This window comes from Rhinopithecus bieti, unplaced genomic scaffold (assembly GCF_001698545.2).
Source record: "Rhinopithecus bieti isolate Rb0 unplaced genomic scaffold, ASM169854v2 scaffold_36008, whole genome shotgun sequence".
NCBI lineage: Eukaryota > Metazoa > Chordata > Mammalia > Primates > Cercopithecidae > Rhinopithecus > Rhinopithecus bieti.
The window spans coordinates 3250440-3277671 of record NW_016816204.1 but is presented as its reverse complement, the minus strand read 5'-3'; the positions used below and the strand labels follow the sequence as shown (position 1 = coordinate 3277671).

Below are 27232 nucleotides of genomic sequence, written 5' to 3'. Positions count from 1 at the left end.
TGTGGGTCCCGCTTCACCTCCAGAGCAGGGGCAGCCGGGAAAGGTAGAAGCAGCCTTTGGAGAGGAGTCTCTGCAGCGGTGTGGGGGCAAGATGAGGGCTCCTCTTAGTCCTGGGGTGCAGGTTATTGTAGCTAAAGAGGAGGTCTCAGACAGTGGGGTCTGACTCCAAAGTAAAAAAGGAGCAGCAACCAGGAGGCCTGATGCGCCGCGCACCCATCGCAAGCATGGGCAGTGCGTTTAACACTGGGCGCCTCACTTTTTCTCCTGTGAAATGGGCGCAGGCTGACCCCAGCCCAACGCCAGGAGGGGGAGCCCCGGCGCGCCCGGAGAAGACAAAGGAAAAAGGCTCGTTTGTAAACGGGGAAGCGGTGGCGTGGTGCCGGGAGGGGCGGGGCGGAGCCGGGGGAGGAGCCCGCCTGCCGCCTACCAAGCCCAGTGGTCCTGGCCGTGCGCCGGAGGCAGCGGCGGCGCGGCGCAGCGCAGCGGCGACAGTAAGTGCGGGCCGGCTCCGGCTCTTCCGGCTCCGGTCCCGGCCGCCCCCAGACTCGCGCTCAGCGACCTCCCTCCCGGGCCCTGGGGACGGCTGCGGGCTGCCAGTGGAGCCAAAGGACCCCACCCCCTCCGTGGTCCCTTCCCCACCGTCCCTCCTCTCCCTCCTTGCTCTCTGCCACCCCTCTTTCTGGGTCTTGTCTTCTCTTCTTCAAACCCTCTCTCCCCTCCTCCTCCTCCCTGAGACTGGACCTTACTGCCTGTATGGTGGGGGCCTGGTACGGACCCGTCGGCCCGAAGTATCCAGGTGGTGGCTGGTTCTCTCGGTCCCAGCTGAGGGGCCTGAGGCTGGGGCTATTTACACCGCAAAGCCAGTTCTGCCGCGGCCAGTGGGCGGTGCCCTGCGCTTCCCAGTGCCCTCCCACAGGTTAGCCCTACCAGCTCCCTACCCCGGTTCACAGCCCAGGAAATCGAGGCACAGAGGGGAGAGCCACCTAGCCGGAGTCAGGAACCTCCTTGGAACCAGTACCTAGGCTTCCCGGCCCAGATGAAGTTTTGCCGCAGACCCAGCAGTGCCTGCCTCCTTGTGCAGGGCTGCCTCTCTGTGCATGGCCGGGCTCCTGCAGGTGACCCAGGAGCACGTTCCAGGCCACAGCCAGCCTGTTTTGGGGAAGGTTGGGCACTTCCTTGCCTGCCTTTCTCTTTCTTTTTTAATCCAGAAGTCAGCAGCTAGCTTTTGTAAAGACTAATAAGACTGCTCACTCCAGTGCCCTGGCCTGTGACCCTGGTTAGAGAAAATTCCTGGCTCCTTCTTCAGAAGCTCAGTCAAGGCTGAATGGTCCTTGACAAATAGACGCCAGGTACTGAGAAGGGGGCCCTAGCCAAGTGTGGTCCTGAGTGACAGGGCTGGTGGTCCTTCTAGCCGCCCCCACAGGTAGCTGGAGCCTCTGGGAAGAACCACTTGTGGTTCTCTCTTGTTCTATGTGGGTGGGTCATGATTATTTTTTACATTTTAAACACTAATTTTTAAAATGTAACAAGTGAGCTTGTTACATTTGTTACATTTGTACCATTTTGTGCCAGACAAAATACCATAGACTGGGTGGCTTAAAATTTGTTTCTCATGGATCTGGAGGCTGGGAAGGGCAAGATCAAGATGCTGGTTAATTTGGTTTCTGATGAGGGCTCTCTTCCTGACTTGCAGAAAGCCTCCTTCTTGCTGTGCCTTCACATGGCCTTTACTGCATGTGGAAAGAGATTTTCCACACAGTGAGCTTCCAGACAGTGAGCTTGTTAATGCTAGCCTCCATGCGAATCCAGGCTGGGGAGGGACTCTGCTAACCAGAGGAGTTTAAAATAGACTTGCTGGCTGGATGAATTGCACTTGGGCATCCAGTGGCCTCCCGCCTGCTGGCTCCAGGGTACATGCTACCCCAGCAGGGGAGAATGTCCTGGTCGTGCAGAGTCCATTCATTCAGCAAACATTGACAAGGGTGCCTGCAGTGTGCCTGGGCCCCTCCCCACTCACTGACTTCAAGGCTTGCAGGAAGGATGCTTGTACTTGGAACCAGCAAACACAAGATTCCCATTCCCAGCCAGTCCTCCCCGGTGTGCTGAGGAGTCCAGCATGGGCCCCAGTCTGCTTGGCTGTGTAACTTCACTCTTGCCATCTGCTAGTTGTGTGACCCTGGGCAAGTTACTCAACCTTTCTGAGCCTCAGACCCCTCATCTGTGAAATGGGTCTTAGAGTAGTACCTAATATATTAGGCTGTTGTCAGCCTCAAGTGTGACCTCTGTTAGGCACAGACCTTGGCATTTGTGATTACTGGACTTAAGTTTAGCTATTGGGAGTTCTTTCTATTTGAATGTGGGACATAGCAAGTGCCTTCCAGACTTCAGTCTTTCCATCTGAAAAAAGGGAGCAATGTTTTTTGCCCTAATTCCAAGGGATGCTCTGAGGTTCTCCTGAAATAGTGGATAAGGTTCTGCACCCACATGAGGAGGTGTTCCCATCCCACCAGGGAATAAAGACCCCAGTCTTCTTGGCACGATGCTTTGAGTTAGGTTTAGCCTCCTGTAGAAATCAAGATGCATTTATTTATTTATTAGTTTATTGGGTAGGGAAGAGGCTACTGCCGAAGGGACTCTGAAGTGTCCCATCCTCAGCATTATGGAGACATTTCTCATTTAACAAGCTGCTGCCACATCCTAGGTGCTATCTAGAGCAAAGAAGCAGGCATGCTACTTTACAGCCAAATCCAGCAGCCAGCCAGCCGTGCGACAGGCCCAGGATGCCAGGGAGATGCTGACATTTGTTCAACAGCTGCTTACAGGCCAGGCGTTGCCAGCCAGTTGCAGTTGCATAACTATCATAAAAATGGCTTCCCTAGGTTTACATTTAGGGAAATTGAGGCACAGAAATATGGTAACTTGCCCAAGGCCATGTAGGCAATAGTTGCTGGTAGCCCAGGCTCTTCCATTTGTCTTAGGCGCTACCATAGATTGAAAGTGGCTGACTCCTGGTAGGGCGTGATGAGCAGAGGTGGGACCCAGGCAGGAGCTGCAAACCCAGGCTTGGCCATTTACCTAACTTATGGCCTTCTGTTCTTTGGACCTCTCTTTCCTCACAAATGAAATGGGAATGGACTATCAGAGGCTACACACCAGCTTATGGAGGCAGCCCTAGACACTACCAGTTTTTAAACAATTATTTAATCTGAAGGTTTTATTTTATTTACACTTTTAATTTTATTTTTGAACTGATAATAAACTAGGAACATAGTTAAAAATTCAAGAGGCACAAATAAGAATGCAGGGAAGTCTCCCTCCTTAGAGGCAGCCACTGTTAGAAACTTCTTATGTAGCCTTCCAGAGATATTATATGCATATACAAATACATATGTATATGTATATTTTCTCTCCCCGTTTTTACACACACAGTAGCATATTCTACACACTATCCTGCCCCTTATTTCTTTCAAATAAAGTCGAAAAGGGTTTAAAGATCATTCTTTGCCCAGCAGGGGTCCTAATTCTTTTTTTATGGCTGCACAGAACTGTGAATGCCTTTAGACCAGGTTTGCCTTTCTGGGTACATTGCCACAGTCCCCACTATCATGCAGTGATTTACACCAGCCTGTTCCACAATTATGTGCTACCTCTGTTGCACCTGCATGGTTGGGGTGACCTCTGAGGACACTTACAGTTCTGACATCCTGCCCTTCTTCAGGTCTGATTTTTGTGTTTCTCCCTGATCCTTAAAATGAAGTTCTCCAGCCAGGCTTTAGTGACTTTACAGAGCCCAGGGTGAGGGGGCATGGTCATTTTGTAGGCTGGGTGGGTCCCCAGCTGCCTCCAGCCTCAGTTTCTACTTACCTACCCTGTCTCTGTTGCCCTTCTTGCTCCAATAGTGGCCATTGCTTCAGAGGACGACTTTCAGCACAGTTCAAACTCCACCTACAGAATCATAGGCAGCAGTCTCCAAGCTGACCAGGAGGCACTGCTTGAGAAGCTGCTGGACCACCCGCCCCCTGGCCTACAGAGGCCCAAGGACCGCTTCTATGGCACATACATCATCTTCTTCAGCCTGGGCATTGGCAGTCTACTGCCATGGAACTTCTTTGTCACTGCCAAGGAGTACTGGATGTTCAAACTCGGCAACTCCTCCAGCCCAGCCACAGGGGAGGACCCTGAGGGTTCAGACATCCTGGTAAGGGCATGTTTCTCCTGCAGGGCTGGTGGTAGCATACAGAGGCCTCATGCCTCACATGGCAGGGGAAGATAGAGATTTCAGACACATTTCCAGCCTTTGCTTACTGTTTAGCTTGGGAAGAACATGCAAATTATGGTTCCGTGTGGTATGTATGGTAAACCCAAGAATCTAGAGTCCACACCTCCAGGGGTGTGAAGGTATGGACTGAATAGCGTTAGTTACAGAAAATTCCAAAAGACGTAACTAAAATGAGATGGAAGGTCATTTTTCTCCCACGTTCAATTCTGGTGGGGACAGCCCAAGGCTGGTATGACGTTCTATGGTGTTAGGAACCCAGTTGCTTCAACTCTGTGCAGCTTTCATGGCCAAGGCCACCTCACAGTACAAGATGGCTGTTGTAGGTCCAGCCATTACATCAGTAGGTAGAAGCAAGAGGAGGAGGAAGAAATGCCTGTTGCCTGTAAGAACACTTCCTGGAAGTGACACACCTTGCTCTTCTTACATTGCATTGGTCAAAACTTAGGCATGTGACCACATCAGCTTGCAGAGCAGGCTGGGAAATGTAGTCTTTCAATGTAGCTTTATCTCAGAGAACCATGTGCCTGCTAAAATGGGAGGTTCTGTTATGGAAGATAGGGAAAATTAATCCAAAGGGATAATTAGTCTGATCACCATGGAAGAGATTACTGTGACTTAGAGTTGGTGGGTTTCAAGAAAGGGGAGAAAACGATGTAGGTAGAAGAAAAAGGCTGGGCAACGGCAGAATGGGAGGAAAGTCTAGGTGTGTATGACAAACGGTAAAGCTGTGTTTGGGGCACAAGTAAGAGAGAGAGGTCTTGAGATCATTGCCCGGGGCCTTGAATGTCAAGGTGAGGAGTCAATTTTGTTTAGTTGACAGGGCTGCTCACTTTGCTGGGTGACTTTTCCAGAGAGGAGGGGGTGGTAGGGGAAGAGGATTAAAGAAAAAAATTATGACACTTGTTAAAACAGTAAGGAAAGCTTTAAGACTTGTAGTAGGGGAGATAAATGGAGCTCAACTCTGAAAAGGAGACATGGGGATTTCTAGCCAAGGGGCAGCATGAGGGGCCGGAGGATGGCACATTTCTAAGAGGAGAGTCAAGGTGAGGCCTCTGCTTGCTGAAAGCAGGCCCAGGACTTACACAGTCGACCCTTGAACAACAGGGGTTCACTTAGATGCAGATTTTTGTTTCAACCAAATGTGGATGGAAAATGCAGTATATGTGAGTTGTGAAACCTACATATACAGAGGGCCGACATTTCCTATTTGTGGTTCTGCAAGACCGACTGAGTATGCTCGGGGTTTGGTACATGGGAGGGATCCTGGAACCAATCCCTTGAGTACAGTGAATGGTATGAGGAGCTTGATCAGATTTGAGAGAAGGGAATATTCTGGCTCAATTGGCCTAACAGGATTCTTGCTGAAAGCAGGCCTAGAACTTACATAGTCTACTCTTAAACAATATGAGTTTGAATTGTGTTATATGTGAAGTTTTTCAAACAAATGCTGATGGAAAATGTGCTATTAGTGGAGTTCAAAACCTGATTATAGGGAGAGCTGGGTTCCACAAGGCTGACTGGAGACCTGAGTACGTGTGGATTTGGGTATAGGTGGGAGTCCTGGACCAATGCCCTGAGTATATGGAGAGACAGCTGAACATCAGAGGTGGGGAATGAGGAACTTGATCAGATCTCAAAGGTAGGGTGTAGCAGGACAAGCTACAGACAAAACTCCTCAGACACCGGATTAAAGAAGGAAGAGGTTTTTTATTCGGCCGGGAGCATCGGCAGACTTGTGTCTCAAAAGCCAAACTCTCCGAAGACAGAGTTCCTGGCCCTTTTAAGGGCTTACAACTCTAAGGGGTTCCACATGAAAGGGTCATGATAGATTGAGAGCACATGTGGTTAGAGTGGGGGGTTAATCTTTTAACCTCAGGCCTGGTCATCAGTGGCACCAGCTAGTCTTGCCACTGACTTCATTCCTGTTGTTTTTCAACTTTTACTTTCTCCTCTTCAGAGACAGGAGACAGTAAGAGAAATGGCTTCTCTCCTCATTCCCCACTTTGAGAACCTCACTCACTAGTGGGAGTTCTCACTCTCATCTTCACTATCCAGGTCTTCCTACCAGTCCAGTTCCATTTATTCCTAGAGTTACATACTGTTTTCCAACAGGGATCAAGTAGTTCTAATGGGTTATAACACACATCAGGCTGGTCACTTCCTGGGCTGCATACCTTGTACTGGGTGGCATTATACACACAAGTCCCTTTTAAAAAGACTGTTTCAAGTTTTTGCCCTATCTCAGTCTGAGGAAGGTCAGTTGAAGTCCTTACTGTACAAGTCCAAAACTTAAGAAAAATGAATCCCACAGTGAGCTTCCTCATGCTTCGGCTGTGCATGGACCAGTCAGCTTCTGGGTATGACTGGAGCAGGGCTTGTCATCTTCAGAGTCACTCTTCAAGGGTTGTCCAGGCTTGGTCTTTCCTCCCAGGTTTCAGGTGCTGCAGGTTTTACATGGCTGTGGTGGATCCAGGCTAGGATTCCCTCTACCTTCAACAGTGGTGGGAGTGGTCAGGACGACAGTCTGGGGTCCTTTCCACCGTGGCCATAAAGAGGCTACATTCCAGTCCTTGATCCACACTCGATTACCTGGGGAGAAAGGGTGAACTGGGAAGAATAAGCTCACAGGGCATCTCTCATTTACCCAGGCTGAGATTGTGTTATTTTTCCTAAAGCTTGTAGCTGTAACTCAATTTCACCTAACTCTCAGGGAGTGCCTGGAAGTCCCCGCAATATGGGAGGGGGCCTGTGATATATTTCATAAGGAGAATATCCTGTTCTTTTAGAAGGGGTACATCTAATTTTAAATAATACCATAGAGAGAGCCTGTATCCATTTTAATCCTGTTTCCTGACATACTTTCCCTAAACTATTTTTGATATTCCGATTCATCTGCTCCACCTTTCTGGAACTCTGAGACGGGTAGGTGGCATGCAGTTTCCATGTGATCCCAAATACCTTTGCCATCTTCTGTACCAAGTCAGCCACAAACACCGCCAGCCTGTTATCTGAGCTGATCTGTAAGGGCAGTCCAAATCTAGGAATAAGATCTCGAAGAAGCATATGGGTTACTTCACGAGCTTTCTCAGTTCGTGTTGGATAAGCCTTCACCCACCCAGAGTAGGTACACACAACTAGTAAATACTCGTTACCTCCACAATTTGGCATCTCTGTGAAGTCCACCTGGAGATCTTCAAAGGGGACTGCTCCATAAGCTTGTATGCTGGGCGGAACAGCTGGACCTTGCCTCGCATTATGCTGTTGGCAGGTAACACACAGCTGCGTCACCGTTTTGGCAAGGGCTGACAAATGCGAGATGTAGAAATACTGGCCTAACAACTTTTCAAGTGACTCCTGACCTAAATGGGTGGTTTCATGCACAGCTAGTACAACTGCGGCTCCTAGCAGCTATGGCACAGCTACTCTCCCACGTGGTAACCGAATCCATCCTTCCTTCATCATTTGTCCTCCCTCTGCCTGGAGAAAGTCCTTTTCTTCTTTAAAATAAGTAGGTACAAGATCAGGTACTTGAGGGAGCAGGGGGGCTGTGACTGATGCCCGGAAGGGATCAGATGCTGCTTTTCAAGCCTGAGTCAACGCGGGAATTCCCCAAACCCAAGGTGGAAGCTCGCTGGTGTCCTCTGCAATGCATAACTGCTACCTTGTGAGCTTTCCATACTGCTTCTAATAATTGCAGAATTTATTGTTGATATTTTATGTCCTTTCCCCCAGAGTTCAATAGGCCTTTTTCTTTATATAATGCTCCATGCACTTGAAGGGTTATAAAGGCATACCGAGAATCAGTGTAAATGTTTAGTCTTACCTTCACTGAGTTCTAAGGCCCGAATTAAAGCAGTGAGTTCAGCTTTCTGGGCTGAAGTGCCCTGGGGCTGTGATCTGGCTTCGGCAGTGTCCAGGGTTACCACTACATAGCCTGCACATCTCTCTCCTTGTGGGTTGATGAAGCTCCCATCCATGTGTAGTTCTGTCTACTGATGCCCAAGGCTGGTCCCGGATGTCAGGTCTGCTAAACTGAGTCCAACACTTCTACACAGTCCTGCTCGACAGGGTTCTCTGATACTGGGAGCAAGGTGGCAGGGCTCAGGGTGTTACAGACTTCAATGGTTACACGGGGATGTTCACAGAGCAAACTTTGGTACTTGTTGAGTCTAGCATTCATTAGCCAATGATGTCCTTCAGTATTCATTAAGGTTACCACAGCATGGGGGGCCTTTATGTTCAGGTTTTACCCAAGAGTCAGCTTATCTGCTTCTTGTACTAGCAGGGCAGTTGCTGCCAAGGCCCTCAAACATGGGGGCCATCCTTCAGAAACCCCGTCTAGTTGTTTAGAGAGGTAGGCCACCGGCCTTGGCACCACAGTTTGGGTTAAAACTCCAAGTGCCATCTTTTCTGTCTGACACATACAATGTAAAAGGCTTTGTCAGATCAGATAGCCCCAGGGCTGGGGCTGACAGAAGTTTTTCCTTTAACTCATGAAAGGCTTGCTGTTGTTGGGATCCCCATTCAAAAGGTTCCTGGTCCTCCGCTTAGTGACCTCATACAAAGGCTTGGCTAATGCTTTAAAGTTTGGGATCCACAGTCTGCAAAACGCCACAGCTCCTAAGAATTCTCTCACCTACCTTCTGCTCTTAGGCTCCAGTAGATTGTAAATGACCTTCCTTAGTCCAATAACCATTCTGCCAGGTTGAGCAGGGCCCCTTCCTCCTTGTCTGGGACCTCCTGCTCTGAGTCACCTTGTTTTCCTTTTAGCTGAGGGCATTTGTTCTCCCAATGTCCTTTTTTTTTTTTTTTTTTAAGTTCTGGGGTACATGTGCACAATGTGCAGGTTTGTTACATATGTATACATGTGCCACGTTGGTGTGCTGCACCCATTAACTTGTCATTTACATTAGGTATATCCCTAATGCTGTCCCTCCCTGGTCACGCTGCAAACTCTGACAGCCAGGCTCAGTTTCCTTTCCAGGGCCCCCCCTTCCCTTGCCTCTTTGGAGGGACCCCTCTGGTTGCTGCAGCTAATAGGTCGGCATTTCGCCGGGCCTGGCGTTCATTCTCTTTGCGGTTTTCCTTACAGCTAACCCTGTTTACAAACACCTGGTTAGCTATTTCTAATAACTGTGATGTATTCATCCCTGCAAATCCAGCCTGTTTCTGCAGTTTTCTTCTAATGTCTTCTGTGCTTTTACTAACTAAAGCCATGTTAATCATGCACTGATTTTCAGGGCTATTGGGATCAAAGGGTGTGTGCATACGATAGGCCTCACACAGTCTCATGTAGAATTATGCTGGACTGGCCGGGCATGGTGGCTCACACCTGTAATCCCAGCACTTTGGGAGGCCGAGACGAGCGGATCACGAGGTCAGGAGATCGACACCATCCTGGCTAACATGGTGAAACCCCGTCTCTACTAAAAATACAAAAAAAATTAGCCAAGCGTGGTGGCAGGTGCCTGTAGTCTCAGCTACTCGGGAGGCTGAGGCAGGAGAATGGCATGAACCCGGGAGGCGGAACTTGCAGTGAGCCGAGATGCGCCGCTGCACTCCAGCCTGGGCAACAGAGCGAGACTCCATCTCAAAAGAAAAAGAATTGTGCTGGACTTTTTTTTTTCCCTGAATGACCTCAGAGACCTTGTTAACGTTTGTGGCTTTCTGGGCTCCCCTCTTTAATCCTTCCAAGACAGCTTCCCTGTATCGATTCGGCCTTTGCATACTGTCTCTTTCATTTGGGTCCCACTGGGGGTCTGTTCCTGGGAACTGGGTCCTCACATACTCTTGGGGGTTTGGTAATCAGCTGGTGCATGTTCCTCTAGCCACTTAGTTGCTGCTTGGAGCACTCTCTGCCTTTCATCTGTGTTAAAGAGGAACATGAGCAACTGGTGGCAATCAGCCCAGGTGGGGTTGTGGGTCTGGATAATAGTTTGGAGCAACTCAATTAGAGCTTGTGGCTTTTCAGTATAGGACGGGGTATTGTTTTTCCAGTTGAGAAGGTCGGCAGAGGTGAAGGGCTGGTACAAAAACATGCCTCTCCACCATGTGCCCAGCCTCATCTATCCCAGTATACCGCTGCTCTCTCAGGGGCATTTGTATCCCAGTTTTGGGTTGTAAACGAGCTGCCAAGGGAGGGGTTTCTCCCGAGGCTTCATTTCCTCTCTAGTCTACTCTAGGTGGCCTAGGGATATGTTTGTCTCGCAGAGGCACAAACACTGTGGGCTCAAGAGTGGGGAGCCTCTCTCCCTGGTAAGGGGAGGGCACCACTGGGATCACTGGTGCCATCTCCTGCAATGGATCTTCTGATGTTGGGTTGAACAGAACTTCAGGAGTTGATTTCCCTTGGTGGGTGGAACGGGATCCTTCCTTGGCTATCTGTCCCTTTGCTATTAGCACTGCTGCTGCCTGCCCTCTTAGCCACTGTGGGGGATCTAGCATCAGCTGTAACCAAGTATCTATGTATGGGAACTGGTCTGAGTATCCTGACTCACCAGTTACCTTGTGCCATACCTTAGAAACAAGGGACCTGTCCAGGCTTCCTTCTGATGGCCAACCCACTTCTAATGTTGGCCAATCTATTTCACACGAAGTTTTAAGTTTTCCTGGTGTCATAGTAACCCCATAGTCTCCACTAAATCCTTCCTTGAAATTTTTCAACATAGTTCCTAGCAGACTGGGCTTACTTTGTGTCTGACCCATGTTTCCTCGAGACAACACACCACGCTCACACCACATGCACACCACAGAACAAAGAACAGGTAAAAGGGCACACACACACTTTTCAGTTTACACCAAACCAGAATCAAAACCAAAATCAGAGTATCCAGAAATCCAAGCCAGGTCAAAACCAAAACCAAAATATTAAGCAATTCAAGTCAACTCAAAAACCAAAGTGCCGGTACAGGCACGCCGTGGGTGATCAGGCCACGCTTCTGCTCAAATGGAGTGGGCAAGTTCCAAAGACCAGTCTTACCAAGTTTCAGATGTCCAGACTTAAAGCGCCAGTTCCTTCCCCGTGTTCAGCCACTGCATTGATCCTCTGCGGGGGCCTGCTGTGCACTGCTCTGACGAGGCGTTCCACCCGGGCAATTGCCTACCCAGGAGCGCTCTCAGGATCCGTGTTGCTCAAGCTGGCCGGAGTCCCCCGCAGGGATGTTCCACAGGGCAGGCCTAAGCAGCGGCCTCGACCGTCTGTTAATCACCTCGCCTCCCAGTCAGATGAACCAAGAAATGTAGCAGGATGAGCTGCAGACAAAACTCCTCAGACACCGGATTAAAGAAGGAAGAGGTTTTTTATTAGGCCGGGAGCGTCGGCAGACTCACGTCTCCAGAGCCGAGCTCTCCGAAGACAGCGTTCCTGTCCCTTTTAAGGGCTTACAACTCTAAGGGGTTCCACGTGAAAGGGTCGTGATAGATTGAGAGCACATGTTGTTAGAGTAGGGGGTTAATCTTTTAACCTCAGGCCTGGTCATCAGTGGCACCGGCTAGTCTTGCCACTGACTTCATTCCTGTTGTTTTTCAACTTTTACTTTCTCCTCCTCCTCAGAGACAGGAGACAGAGAAATGGCTTCTCTCCTCAGGGGCATGCTGGCTAATCTGACTTCACAGGATTCTTGGCTAAGACTGGGTTGGGCAGGCAGAAGTCAGGACTGGGGTTGGGGCCAAGGTCGAGGATGGGGCTCAGAGGAACCTGACGAAAGTTTGGTCAAGGAGAGTCTTGGTCAGGAGCCTCCGTTTCCACAGCTAACGCAGGCTGGTGTCTGCTGTCACTTGAGAGCATGGGGAGGCAAGGACTTCTCCGACAAATGCCAAGATGGGATGTTGCCAGCTGCCCAGCTGTGCCCTATCTTCTCTAGGGATGCCTCAGAAGCAAGAAGGAGGTATGCTAGCAGACCCCAGCCGCACCTTCCAGTGGCCCAGGAGGTGGCTCATCACTGCTTCCCAGAAGGAAATCCTTGGCCTCGCCCCAAGGAGCTGTCCTCAGTTTTACAGGCATGAATCTGCCATAGCGAGGGAGGCATTGCTGCTGTCCATCTCAAGGACTCACTGCGGCTACACATGTGGATCACCCAGGGAGCTGCTTAAAAAAACACCAGTTAATGGTCCTTTTGTAGTTCATGAATGTGATGACTGGGTTTCCACGCACATGTGTGAGATAGGCCTCCCTCAAACCTTGTTATGTCATCGGCACATTACCTGTCCGATGAAAAGGAATAAAAATACCAGTGTGGGCCGTGCCCTAGGGATTCTGATTAGATTAGCCTGAGCTGGGGTGTAGACATTGATATGCTTACAACTTCACACTTCCACACTCCCCTACTCCACCCCTCAACTCCCCCCATGATCTGACACCTGTGAGGGCCTTTTCTGTTAACTGAGGAATTCATAGATGCCTCCCGGGGCCAGAGCAATGGGATATAAACCATTTCTAAGGCTGAGGAAGTGCCACAGGAAGGCAGCAGAGTAGTTTACAGCCTCTCGACTCAAGGTGTGGTCCTCAGACCAGCGGCCTCACCTGGGAGCTTGTTAGTGATGTGGTCTCCCGCCCACCCGAGGCCGATTGAGACAGGGCCGACGAGCTGCCAAGCCCTTCGGGTGACTGAAGGGCACAGTAGAGTTTGTGGTGCACTGGATAGGGCTTGGCTCTGTGACCTCTCTGTGCTGCCTTATGTTTCTGGACTGTATCAGTACTTTTTTTTTTTGAGACAGGGTCTTGCACTGTCACCCAGGCTGGAGTGCAGTGGCACAGTCAAGCCTCACTGCAGCCTCAACCTCCCTGGGCTCAAGTGATGCTCTTGCCTCAGCCTCCTGAGTAACTGAGACTACAGGCGCACGCCACCATGCCTGGCCAATTTTTTGTATTTGTTGTAGAGACAAAGTCTCACTATGTTGCCCAGGCTGGTCTCAAACTCCTGGGTTCAAGAGATCCACCCGCCTCGGCCTCCCAAAGTGCTGGGATTACAGGCATGAGCCACCACACCCGGCCATCTTTCTGGTATGTTAAAGGAAGATATTATAATACTACCACCAACTTCTTAGGGCTGTTGTGAGGATTAAGTATATTAATATGTGTTAAAAAGCAGTTAGGACAGGCCTGGCATCCCTATCCGAAGTGCCGTATAAACTATGATTGTGATGATCGTTTGGGGGATGGGGCCCATGCTTCTAAGCTGTCTGCAGCCCTGGTGCATTTCTGCAGGCGCAGGCTTAGCTCGGGTGCTTTACAATCCACTTTTATTTACCAGTGACTCCAATGTCCCAGCTTTCTGCCAGCCCCAGTAAATCACCTGGCCTACTAGGCTTCCTCCAGAAGGTCCCTGCCTGTCTCGGCCGGCACAGAGCTAGATTGCGTGTGCACCTGCCCTGTCCCTCCTCTGTCCATCACCAGGCCCCCAGGATCAAGCAGCCTCTGGAGGGAGGGGTGCCCAGGCCTGGCTCTGGGAGCAGCCCTCGCCCTGTGTACTGCTTTCACCGCAGGGCGATCCCTTCCCAGCTGCAGGCACTTGGCATTCTGAGCCCTGCTATGATGCTTTATGGCCTCTCTCCAACTGCTGGCAGGTGCAGATGTAGTACCTGCCGCTGCCCGGAGCTCCTGGCTCTTGGCATCGGAGATGAGAGACCTGTCACCCCTCGATTCATGGGCCGGGTTTGGGAAGCAAGCATGCTGGGGCGTTTCTGCATTTTGCGGGCCATTTTTCTTTGCCTCATTCCTCATCCCAGCCACCCACCTCCCCAGCTCTTTCCTCCTCTCTTCCTGATTTCCCTGCGAGAGGCTGCCTGTCTGCCCTGTCACCTGAGGGCCACTTTGGGGGAAGGAGGGGGAGAGTCAAATGGTCCTGTCTCTAGCCACCACCTGCAACTCAATTAGCTGTGGGTCTAGGTGTTTATTCTTTCCTGTACTTTCCTTTGAACATTTTCTGGGGATGAATACCATTTGATGGGGAGTTAGACCCAGGAGGAGGGTTTACCCAGACACCCCCTCCCCCAAATTATGTCACTTTCAAGGTCAGTGGGCTCATTTCCTTCTGCCTGGACAAATGTGGGGATGCCTTAGTATCCTGCTCACTCTGCCCTCCTGTCTCTATTCTCTGGAATAAGAACCTCCAATAAATCTATCACAGGCCCGCTGGCCCAGGGCCAAAAAAAATTAGAGCATAAATGAGGAAGAATTGATAAGAAAAGATGGCACAGGGGCCTGCAACAGCTGCCATTGCCTGAGCCCGACTCTGGGCCCACCATGCTGGCAGGGGTATTGCATGTGTTGTTTCTCATTAGCCCTGCAATGCAAGTCTTAGTAACCCTTTTCTTAAGACAAAAACCAGAGGCTCAGAGAGGCTAGGTAACCTGCCTGAGATCACACAGCTAGAAAGGGCTATAGAGAATTTTATGGGGCATTGAGGTGGATAGATGATTACAGACTCATTCATACTCAGAGAGTGGTATGTAGGGTACTATCCTGGAGATGCCCCAACCCCCCACCCCCCACACTTTGACTCCACCAAACACCATCTTCCTTCCTTTAGAGAGCCTGCCCTTGGTCTGGCCTCCTTTTCCAGCCTGAAACCACAGGTGCCTGGGTTCTACCCCTGGGTCCTGGACCCAGCGTCCCTTCCCCCTTCCCCACCTGACCTGTTTAGCTGGAGGTCCTCCCCAGCTCTGGGGTTGTAAGCCATCCCCTGCCTTGTGGGGCCTCCTCACCCTTCCCCAGGCTCTCCTGCAGGCCTGTATTGGCTGCCCTTGGCCTAGAACAGAACAGTGAGCTGGACAAGCCCCACTTCCTGCCCCGGAGAGAAGAGTGTCTGTACCTTCTCCTGGCCATTCCTTGCTCCAAGGCCCCCACAGTCGCTCTCCACACCTTCCTTCCTGTGTACCTCAGTCTGCCCAGGGACTCCTCTCTGAGGGACTGCAGGACACGGCCAGGTCATGGGTGGGACCTACAGCCCGACTTGGTGTCAGCAGGGCTGGGACCCGGGCCAGGCACTCTACTGATGCCCCTGTCCATCCCTCCATCTGACCAGGAGGCACCCCACCACTCAGTCCCGGGGGTGAGGCAGGAGACAGAATCATCTCGTCTCTGGGCACGTCCCCTGAAGCCACCTCTCTGAGTTAGGGGCTCCACGTCTGGGTCTTCAGGGCAGCATCATACTTCCCCATCACATCCTGCCCTATGGCTCATGGAGACCGAGCGCTGGCTGGGTGGGAGCCGCGGCTCTCAGCACTTTGCCTGCATTATCTCATGCAGCCCCGCAGCACCTCTGTAGGTCAGGAACTGTTATCATCCACCATGACAGATGAGGAGGCCTCCCCCGCCAGTGAATAAAACTCTCTTACTCTACATCCTGTGCCCCTGGCACACCTGGCATGGCACCCAACACATAATAGCACATAAATATTTGTCACATTAGTTATCATAAGGCTGAGAAGGAAAGCTCCACAACCCAGTCCATGAGAGTGATGCCATGGCTCTGCAAGGGAGCAGAAGAAGCTCTGGGAGTCACAGTGGCTACCAGTAAAGGAGTTCTGATCTTTCAGGTGTGTTGGCATAGACATGAAGTGGGGTTCCTGCCATAGGGAAGGTAGCCAGGTTGTCCTGGTTCAGCAAGTGGGGGACATAGGGCATCCCCTCCCCTTATTTCCAGTCCCTTAGTTCTGGTCCAGTCTCTCAGCCCTGCGAAGAAGCAGGACTGATCTGCCCTTGAAGTGCGGACCTCCCAGTCCAAGGAGGAAGTGTTCAAAGGAAGCAGGATGAGCTTATGTGGAGAAGAGGAAGCTGGAGGACAGGTTATCAGAGGTTACCAAGTCCCTGCCATGCAGCCTGCACCCACCTCCCACGTGACCTGCCGTCTTCCTTCCACATGACATCCTGGTGAGTAGCCAAATGAAATCAAGCCTCACAGATTTTAGGCCACTGACCTAAGGTCACTTGCTAGCAAGTAATAGAACTGCAGAGCCCATGCTTGTAACCAGCGTGTTCTCTAAGCTATCTGTCTACCTTGGCACTCTCAGCCCTGGCTGCACATGGGGATCACCTGGGAAGCTTTAAAAAAAATACCCCACCTGCATGCACCTGTAATCCCAGCTACCCAGGAGGTTGAGGCAGGAGAATCACTGGAACCTGGGAGGCAGAGGCTACAGTAAACCGAGATCGTGCCAATGCACTTCAGCCTGGGCAACAGAGCAAGAATCTGTCTCAAAAAAGAAAGGAACAGAAAGAAAATACCCCACGTCCCACCTGTTCCACTCACCCAATTCTAATTCTTTCTGAGGGGCCTGGGCACAAGCGTTTTAAGTTCTCCAGATAAGGCTAATGTGTAGCCAGATAACCATGATCCAGGCCAGGCATGGTGGTGTGTACCTGTAGTCCCAGCTGCTCAGGAGGCTGAGATGGGAGAACAGAACAGTAAGCTTGAGCCTAGGAGTTCGTGACCAGACTTGGCAACATAGTGAAACCCCAGTCTCAAAACAAAAAGGACTATGATTCAAGTAAAACGTTACCACATGGGGGGAAAAAGCAGCTGTCCTCTGCCTCCACTAGAGTACCCATCAACCCATTAAACAGACAAAGGCTACATCATGAGAGACTTAGGTGAGCCTTCTGGGAGAAATTCCTGCCATGCAAGTCAAATTGTCAAACCTAGCAGTGAAGGGGACAGTTTCCCCTTGGAGAATTAGGGCCACCATCCTGCGGGAAGTGCAAGGAGTTGGCCTAGTCTACCTTAGAGTATGGGGTTCCTCATGGGACTCCCTACAAATGTAGGTGGTTGGAGGGTTCGATGCTTGTCTAACGGAAATGCTCTGGGCTTGAGCTGCACCCGCGAGCCCACAGTTCCACGCCAGCCAGTGGCGGCCCCTGGAGGAGCCTTTGCCCTTTCTCTTGGTAATGCTCCCCTTTGCTGGGCCAGGGGGCCAAGGGCTGTAGTTAGGAGATGGGGGTTCCACAGCCACCCTCCTCTTCCTTCCAATTTCCCAGGCTCCTGGAAAAGGAGTGATAGGGCCAACTGGGCTCAATGTGGGCATCCTACACCTGGGGTGGCACAAAGCAAGAGCAAGTGAAACTGGAGAGCAGAAGAGAGGCAGTCCTGAGGTCCTGACCCAGCTGGGTAACCTCTCTATGCTGTATCAGGGATTGGAGGCTCCCTGTTCCCAGAGGTTTAAGAGTCATAGGACAACTATTTGGTAAAGGCTCCATAGCTGGGTGAAAGGTGGATTGGTCCTGTCTCATAGGACCACAAGGTAGCTGGGAGGAACCCAGATTTGGCAACAGAGGGACTCTAGACTACCAGTGCCCTTACTTACTGTGTGGGTTGGGGACAGGCTCTGTGGCCCCTGGGCCTTCTGCCCACAGACCCACCTGGCAGCATTTACATAACGCTGCAGACACAGGTAGGGCGGAAAGTCCTGACAGTTATGGCGTACCTTATAAGGTGGTGGCCGCTGTGTGAGGACTTTGCTAAATCCCAACATTCACTACCTTTACTAAACTCTTACCATGTGCCAGGCACTGCTAAGGGTACAAATTCATTCATTAACTCCGCAATATTTATTAAGCAATCTACTGTGTGCTAGAAGTTTTTTTTGTTTTTTTGTTTTCCATGATCTTTTGTTTTTTTTTTTAGAGTCTGAAGACATAGGTTTATTATGCTCATTATACAGAGAAGGAAACCAAGGTTGAAAAAGTTTAAGTCATTTGCCCCCAGCTACAAAGTAAGTGACAACTGGGACTCAGACTGGGGCCCTGTCAACCCGTGTATCTATGATCTTAACCTCAGTGCTTTATGTCAGCGTTTTCAAAATTTTTTTGAGCATGATGGCTATCTCACCTGGCAAGACCTTTGTGTCTATAATGCAGACAACAGTTTCATGAAGCTGCATCTATACTTAAAAAAAGGAAACTCCACTCTGACTGTAGTTTCAAGGAGGAGCAAGTGATCAACAGTGACAGTGCTGGTTGTAAGCCTTGCAGGATGAGGATGGAGCATTTGACCTTGTGCAGGTTCATAGTGACCTTGGGGAGCAGCATTGTGGAGGATGGGGGGAGAGGCAGAGGAGACAGCAAACTCAAGGAATTTTGCTTTAAATGGGAGCAGGACAATGAGGCACAAGCTGCAGGGAACTGTGATTCAGAAGGGGAAGAATGTTCTGTTCTTTTATTTTTAATACGAGAGACATAGCAGGCAGTTTGTGTGCGGAAGCAAATGATCCAGCAGAGAAGGAAAAACGCTTGATGAAGAAGAGGGAGCTTACCTGAGCGAGGTCCATGAGCAGGCCAGAGGGCTTGGGTGCACAGAGAAGGGTCCCAGAAAAAGATGCAGACAGCTCACTCACCTTTAGTAAGAAAGAAGGCAACAAAGGATTAAATAGAATAAAGTAAAATTCTGGTCATGACCCATCAAATGGATTCATATTCTTTAATGAGCTGTGCAACCTGTAGTTTGAACAACCCTGCTCTGCCTGTTTCCCCCTAACTTTGTAGCCATCTATGAGGATGTGGCATGTCCTCATTCTACAGAGGAGGAAAGTAGAGACAGTAAGTAACTCGTTGGTGTCACATAGCTAATAAGACCAGAATAGGGGCCGCAGCCTAGGGTACCTGAATCAGTATCAGATTTCCTGGGACATTTGGCAAATACCAGATTCCTGGACCTTTCTGTGATGACTTTAGCTCCCCGGGTGAGGCCTGGGCATTGTTGCCAGGTGGTCCTGATGCCAGCTGGCCAGGGGAACAGGTATTCAGGAGTCTCTCCTTTGTGCCAGGTGGTGTTCCTGCAGACCCATTTTAGTGCTACTCAGATCTCTCTCCAAATGGAAACAATGTTTAGACTCCCTTTGGCAATCCTCTTTTATTCTTTTTTTCTTTTTCTTTTCTTTTCTTTTTTTTTTTGAGACAGTCTCGCTGTATCGCCCAGGCTGGAGTGAAGTGGTGTGATCTCGGCTCCTGGGTTCACTCCGCCTCCCAGGTTCAAGCAATTCTCCTGCCTCAGCCTCCTGAATAGCTGGGATTACAGAAGCCTGCTACCACGCCTGGCTAATTTTTGTATTTGTAGCAGAGATAGGGTTTCACCATGTTGGCCAGGTTGGTCTTGAACTCCTGACCTCAAGTGATCCACCCACCTTGGCCTCTCAAAGTGCTGGGATTACAGGCGTGAGCCACCACACCGTACCAGTAATCCACTTTTTAAAAGCAGAATTCCCAGGAGTGGAGAAGGGTACAACACCCCTCCTCCCCACATAGAAAGAAGCGTATTAAAGTGGGATTTTGCCTGAGCTTTGTCATCCTAGGAAAGGAGATGGGGAGTCTGAGGTCAGGCAGGATGTGGGGGGCTTCAGGCTTTCTGCCACTGGGTGTGCATGAGTGGCTGCCAGTTGCTTTGGCTGGCGTGGATGGCTGCTCTAAACCATTTTTAAAAATTAGAGCCAAAAGTGAATCATTTTTAAAAATCCCCTTGTCCACCCTCTGATTCTAACTGCGGGCCCAGCCAGCATGCCATTCCCAATGAATAATATACCTGTGATGGCTTTTCTTCTGTTTTAGCTCTTGCTGCGTCCTACAGAGGGGGAAAAAAAAAGCCTAGTTTGAAACACTGTCAGTCATGCCTTTGGTGGCCTCAGCTTCTCTAGTTCTTTTCTTATTTTCTCCCTAAGTGCTCACGACCCCTTTTTCCCCACCTGCGCTATGCTCCCTTGCCCTCCGGGCTATCGACTGCTCCCTCTCTGCCTTCAATTTTATTTCTTCCTGCATATATCCTTAAAATCCAGAGGCGATTTCCTGGACAAATTAGAAGATGGCCCGGACCTTAAGTGCTCAAGTGTCTCTTTAACATGATTGATCATCACAAGTGTCCAGATAGCGGAACCTAAATTAGAGTCTCCACTGAGGAGCCCAGCACTTTCGACACAGGCAGGCAGCCTGGGAGGGGTCTGCAGCACTGGGTGCCTGGGGCCTCCTTGCTGGCCTCTTGCAGGTCCTCACTGCCTGTGCTTCTGTGCGCGTCTGTGCCTGTCTGCATGCAAGCATCTGAGGCCTAGAGCAGCCTGTGGTTTCTGCCCACATGCACCTCCAAAGAGAAACAGCCTCCCCAAGGCGGGAGCGGTCTGTTGTTGAGGAAGTGCCTGCCAGGGGTTGGCTAAGGACTCTCTCTTCCTGATGGTCCCTAATGTTTTCTACTACAGAGAGAGGCTGGAGCACCCCCAGACCACCTCCTCATTACCACCAGGTCACAGGGCATGGCCCTTGTGCCTGGTCATCAGCCTTGTGACACTGATGCACGGGACCCTCTGGGGGATGAAGAAGCCTCCCTGGTCAGGCGAGGGCTGCGTGGGTAGGTGGGGAGTTTTCTTGAAAGTCTTCTTCCTCTTTTCCCTATCACATGGCAGAAGTCAGGCTGCAGAAGAGGAAAGACTGGCTGGCCCGAGCATCAGCAGTGGCTGAGCCTCCAATCAGCTCATCCTCAGGGAGCTGGAGGTCACTCGTGCATGGATCTGTGAGGTTCCCTGTTTCTCTGAGCCCTTGGTTTCTGAGCCCTTACTCTGCCTATTCAGGTTCCAGCCTGAGAGTGCATGGGGGGAATAAAAGGGAAAAGAATCAAAGCAGTCAGCTTGCCCCTTACTAGGGGGCCTCATGAAGACTTGGCCGAGGCAGGATATAAGGGTAGATAGAAATGAGGTTTCTGTCTTCCTTGCTCACTCTGCCTGGCAGAAAGACTCTGAATTCAGGAGAGCTGGCTTGTTTCTGACTGTGTTTCAAACTTGCTGGGTGACTTGAGACCACGTCCTCCTTTGAGAAATGAAGATATTAGACCGTAGATTGAGATCCAGAAACTTTTCCTGCAAAGGGCCAGATGGTTCGTATTTTAGGCTTTGTGGGCCCCACAGTCTCTGTTTGTGACCTCAGCTCTGCCCTTGCAGAGTGAAAGCTGCCCTTGACAACATGTAAACAAATGGGCTGACCGAAGGCCGACCACGCTCCAGTGTTCACACAAAGGAAGAGGGCAGACTTGGCCCAGGAGTAGCCTGTTGCCAACCTCTGGACTGGGGACACCTCCTTATGGCTCTTTCCCAGTTCTGTGATCTATTACAGAGGTACCTACCCTGCTGAATTTGTCTTCATATCACTGACCACTGCCTGGCCTATAATCTATTTGTTTATGCATTTGTTGGCCATCTCTTTGACTAGATGGCAGTTCCATAAAGGCAAGAACTTGAGCTGAATCTCCTATGTCTACAACATTTAGTGAGCTCAGTAAATATTTGCAGAAGGATGAATCCATCTGTGAGTATTTGTGGAGAGGAGAGAGGGACAGGAGGAAGAACTGCCATTGCCTGAGTGTGCACTGTGGTCCTGCGACGCACCTGCACCACAGCCTGCACACCCGGGCCTGCCTGGGCCCCAGCCTCATCCCCCCTTTCCCCATTCCCATCCATACTCCAGCTCACCCCTGTGGAGGCTTGAACACGTCAAGCTCATTCCTGACTCAGGGTCAGCCATACCCTGTTCCCTCTGTCCAGGCTCTAGGTTAGCCAATTATTTGTGTTTTAGTTTTATTGCATTTATCCTAATTTGCAGTCTTTCCCCCCCACACTTGCTGTTGACTCTTTTTTTTTCTTTTTCTTTCTTTTTTTTTTTTTTTTTGTGCCTCCCTCACTAGAACACTGGCATCCCCAGCCCCTAGAACACATTGGCCACATACAAGGTGCTTGGCCATCGTTTGTTGAATGAGTGAATGAGCTCTAGAAGGTCAACCACCTTTCACCTTTAGTGAGTGAATAGATGAATGGGTAAATTAACCACTGCCACCTGCTTCTTCCCATCTGCTCCCTCCACCCATTTCTGCCAGGTGATTCCCTCTACGCCCAGCACTGCCCCCCATACTGTTTGGCATTGAGAAGCCCCCAGAGCTCCCCAGTACCTTCGAAAACAAAACCTCTCTTTAGGCAGCTGCCTGAGACCACCCCCGAATCGGCCCTCAGCCACCCTCGCCTCCACATACCCTGTTATTTCTCCAAGTGGAGCCCCCAAGGTTTCCTGAAAAGGAGCCAAGCGAGGGGACAGCGCAGCAAAGTGCACTAGTGGCCTGGAGGCGAGGCTGCAAGGAGGAGGAGGCATAGCAGTAGCAGTCGCAGGGAGGCTGATTGGTAAGGCGTGTAGGCTAAGGGTGGCCAGGCCCAGGGGGGAGCTTGAGCAAAGTCGTGGAGGGGATGCCTGGGGGAGAGGCTAGAACCCGAAGGGAGACTGGTTGGACGTGTGAGCCATAGTCAGGCGATGTGGAGATGGGACCAGTAGATGTGATTGACTGGGGTGAGGGTGAAGGAGAAACCAAGGAAGCTGTGAGGAGGGGCTAAGAAAAGGAGGATGACCATGGGCCCTTTGGAGGGGCTGCTTGGGAGTCTTCTCTTAAAGACCTTTGATTTGAGGGGCTTGGGGTTTGGGCTCAGCAGGACCCCTAAGCAGTTGTTCTGGAGGAAGAGACGGATGTGTGGGTAGAGGTCATGAAGCCAGGGGAGGTGAGCTTCTCTTACCACCACCCTCACCCTTAACAAAAGGAGGTCAGGAAATGAAGGATGGAGCTCAGGGGGCACCTTGGGGTGGTGGAGGGAGCCACAGGTGGACGGAGATGATGAAGTGTGGTGGAGGCGGGAATGGGTGTGGCCTTGTGAATTTGGAGGAGAGGAGTGCTGGAAGGACATCGCATTAGCTTCTTGTGGCTGTCTTCACCAAGTACCACAAACTGGGTAGCTGAAAAGCAAGGCTCTAGGGAATAACGTTTCCTTGCTGCTTCTTTGGCATTTTTTGACTCATGGCAGCATCACTACAGTCTGTGGCTCTGTCTTCACGCAGCCTCTGCCTGTGTGTCTGTGTGTCCTTCCCTTTTTTCCCGTCTACTGTGGATTGAGGGGTCATTCCTCCTCCAGTAGGATCTCCTCTTAATTAAGCACATCTGCAAAGACCCTAGGTCCAGATAAGTCACATCCTGAGGTTCTGGGTAGACATGAATTTTGGGGCATGAATTCAGCCCCCTCTAGACAAGGTAGCATGTAGTGTCTGGAGTGTGAGGAACAAGACCAGGCCTTGGTTACAGGTGGGCTGCGAGGAGGACACTGAGGACCCTTACAGGAAATGTTTCCCCAGGGCAGCTGGGAGGGACACGGCTGGCAGTGGCAGCATGGACTGCATTTTCAAGGAGTGTGGAGTGAAGGGGAGGAGGGGCCTGGTGCCTGGAGGCAACAGAGTCAAAGTGTTTTGTTTGTTTGTTTGTTTGTTTTTACCTAAAGGGAGACCTAAGAGAGCCTCTTGGCCAGCAGAGAAAGGAACAAGCAGCCCTGAGGGAAAGAGAAAATGCAGGCAAGAAAGGTGGGGTTCATGTGTGAGTCTCCGGGAAGTCAGCTGAGGCTGGAGGAAGAGCCCTTCTAGCAGAGCGGAGAGGAGGTGTGCTCCAGAAAGCCTTGCACACACCGCGGGGAGGAAGGCGGGGAAGCTCATTCCAGAAGACAGGAACTTTGCTCATCTTCCGGCAGGGATTCCCAAGGAGGTGTGAGAAAGGATTGGAGGCTGGGAAGAGCCCCTGGGTGCTCAGAGAGCAGGATTTACAGTGAGCCCAGGCCTGGAGCTATCCTGGGAGACCAAAGGAGGGAGGGCTGTATGCAAGGGTCAGATGGGGACACTCTTCCTTAGGGTGGCCACAGTGGCTTTGTCTGTCTGGCCAGCATTTTCCAGAGCTTACCTGTCTGATTCTGACCCCAGATTCATCCTTCCCTTGGGTCTCTGGCCTCTCCATTCAGCCTGGCTGCGTCTAGCCTCCTGCCTGGCCCCTGGAGCAGGCATTGCCCACCTTCCCTGCCTAGCCAGCCCTCCCAGCTGGTCCCTGCCCTTGGCCACACACCCATTAACTTTCCTGGGCCAGTGCTCCAAACACAGGGCCTTGAAAGTGGCAGAAAGGACACCAGCCCCATCCCTTATGGGGACATCTGCCCTCCACTCACCTCAGTTTGCTCAGGAATGATCTGGGCTGATGCCAGGGCAAGGGCACCTCCCCTACAACATCCTAGGCTGCAGAATTCAGCTATCCGAAAGCAGCAACTTTGCAACGGCAAACTATTCTTGGCTCCAACCTGCTCGCTGCTGCTAATTTCATGCCCCTGTGATCCAGGTAACGCTCTGCTGCCTTGAGCTGCCACCCCCAGGCTTGAATCGCTTTTCCTCGCCCGGCAGGAGCCCAGCTGCCTCTGCTGCTGCTTTCTGGAGGTGGGGGCTACACAAAGCTCCTTTGCAGAAGCCGCTCAACAGCACGGACACCAAGTCTGCCACAGCTTGTGACTAATTTGCTGCACTTATTTCAAAGTGCCCAAATGGCATTCAGGGGAGAGAAAGCTTAACCAGGGTCTGCCAGAGATAAACGGACTCATTTCGGGGCCTCCCTGCCCGATGAAACCTCTTTACCTGGACTCTGAGCCCGGAATTAAATTCTTCCAGAAGAGACGCTTAGCATGGAGCCTCTCAGTGTGCTGGAGGAGAGGAAATGTGCCCTGTCATAAAATGGGCCTCACATCTGGCCAGCTGGCTCTGGTGGGCTTTTAAATTGTGTTTGAAGAGCATCTCTCCCCTTTCCTGGTGTTCGCAAACTGGGTCAGACTGTAGCGAATGAAAATGAGTTTCCTTCTCACCAGAGCAAGTGACTCAAGCGCCCCCCTGCCCAGGCCGGCAGTGGCTTATGCACATTCACCCACCATATGGGGGGACCCTGGCACCTGGCACCCCTGGGCCAGGGCCTGTCCACAGTCTGGGTGAGGAGCCCCCATGCCCACCCTGGGTCAGTCTGGTTGAGGCCCCCATGCCCACTGGGGCTGTTTTTAGGGGTTGCAGAGTAAGGCAAAAGCTTGGAAGCCTGCCCCATGCTGCCCACCCACAGGCACTCTTTAACATAGTCTTTGCTTAGCTGCCAACCATGTCCGTCCATTTCGGGTAACTGACAGAGGTGGGGGCTTTTCTCTTAATCTTTTCTTTTCTTTTCTTTTCTTTTCTTTTCTTTTCAACACCACAAAGACCCATAGACCTCTGGAAATGCTAAGGGGAATGAGCAGTGGGGTTTGAGAGAAAAGATTAGCTAGTGCATTCCTTTACTCTTGTCTACCACTGCAAAAAGAGGAGAAAGAAATCAAACCCTCGCCAGGCACCATGGCTCAACGCCTGTAATCCCAACACTTTGGGAGGCCGAGGCAGGTGTATCACCTGAGGTCGGGAATTCGAGATCATCCTGGCTAACACGGTGAAACCCTGTCTCTACTAAAAATACAAAATTAGCTGGGTGTGGTAGTGCATGCCTGTAATCCCAGCTACTCGGGAGGTTGAGGTAGGAGAATCGCTTGAACCCAGGAGGCAGAGGTTGCAGTGAGCCAGGATCATGCCACTGCACTCTAGCCTGAGCGACAGAGTGAGACTCCGTCTCTTTGCTGGCTTGGGCAGGTTACCTGCCTTAGGGCCAGATAGAAGAAGGACACTGCCCACCCTGAGAGGAGCGTGTCTCACATCCCTGCTTGCTGCTGGGAAGGCACGTGGCTGCCAGGCCTGGCCTCTGAGGCTTCCTGGTGATGCACCGCAACCCCAGTGATAGTGTTTGGGCTTGTGCCTCCAGGAGACAGGCAGCCTCAGCTAGAGCAGCTTATGCATTTGTAGGGGGATGATAAATATGTCCCCCCTGGTCCCTGCCCTGCTCTACAGCAAAAGATGCTGCCACCAGCACTCCCGGGTGTGGGCCTCTGTGTACCTCTGGGGAATTCCTCCACCTCTGTGAGCCTCAGGCTGCTCATCAGTAAAATGGGAGCGATTCCAGCCCTGCCTCGCCCTCACTGGCTGTGTAAGAGCACATGGGCTGGGGTCTGTGCAGGCCCTCTGGAAGCTGTGCTGCTTGCATGTCAGAGTTCCCTGGCATTCTGCAGAGCTCCCACTTCCCCACCTGGGTTACCTGACTTTGGTGCAATTACTAGCAGAGCCTGGATGTTGAGTCCCCCACCCTGCCTGAGCTCCAGGTCATTGCAGGGCGCGGATAACGCTAGGGAGATAGTGGCGCGCAGGAAGATGAGATCTCACATTCAAGGAGCACAGCTGTCCCTCTCTTCCTCAGAGCTGGGCCTCCCCCACGTGGGTTTGACAATTCAGAGGTGACTGATGGGCCTGTCTGCCACAAGTACTCTGGGGGTTGAGTGCCGTGGCTGCCTGTTCTGCCAGCCCTCCTGTGGATGGGATGGACAACACAGTGTGGTGTGCTTCAGCTCAGGAGAGGTTGTTGATGCTGAGGAAGCCTCAGAAGTTGCTTTCAACAGATGAGCTGCACTGGCATCCTCAGTGGTGGGGAAGCATCCATTCGTGCTTTTGTGCCAGCCATTCCATCCTGTTGGGAATGTTTCTCTCCCCACTGGCACCTGTACCTCCCGTATCTGTCTGATATGCTTCCCCCAGTCTTTCCAGCCGCCGTCCAAGATGGCGCTGGTGGAAGCCCCCCAGAGCCCCTCCTTCCATGCCCCCCAACACCTTGTATCTGTTGTACTCCAGCTCCAGGCTTGTACCCACCTCCCCGAGGGCATGCAGGTGCCACAGCTCCTCCGTTGTATCCACCCAGCTGCCAGCACAGCACTGGCGTATGGGCTTGACACCTCTTCAGCAAACAAAGGGACAGGTGAAAACAGGAAGAGGCGCTGACCTGCACAGACAGTGGCTGCCCAGCCAGGGCTGAGCACCGTGGGATTACTCACCAGCCTAAGGGTCTCCTGCCCTGGGACTTCCTGCTGGGGCAGAGAAGCCTGCTTGGGAGGCCTGTCACCTCCTAAGGTGTTTGCCTTGCATCCACCTGCTAGCCCTACCTTCTTGCTTAGTCACACCCAGCCTTTCACCTCTGGTTCTATAAGGCCCACATTGACCCCCAGGCCTCCAGTGTTTTAATTGGCTATGTAAACAGA

The 27232-nt window shown here is 51.4% G+C and overlaps 1 protein-coding gene and 1 long non-coding RNA gene across 3 annotated transcripts in view; one reads left to right on the top strand and one right to left on the bottom strand.

Annotated features, from left to right (window-relative positions):
- The first annotated feature begins 417 nt into the window (after positions 1-417).
- Positions 418-27232, top strand: part of SLC29A3 (solute carrier family 29 member 3) — a 49905-nt gene continuing 23090 nt past the window's right edge. The window contains exons 1-2 of one of the 2 annotated variants that reach the window (XM_017854648.1): positions 418-491; positions 3900-4198. In XM_017854648.1, coding sequence (XP_017710137.1) covers position 491; positions 3900-4198 — 300 coding nt within the window. In that variant the 5' untranslated portion in view covers positions 418-490. The remainder of the gene's footprint in view (positions 492-3899; positions 4199-27232) is intronic. The other variant, XM_017854649.1, reaches the window with a different exon arrangement.
- Positions 5995-7532, bottom strand: LOC108516904 (uncharacterized). Its single transcript, XR_001881949.1, has 3 exons — positions 7432-7532; positions 7238-7329; positions 5995-6868 (listed from the first exon to the last, which is right to left on the bottom strand). It is a non-coding gene; the product is annotated as an uncharacterized LOC108516904 (long non-coding RNA).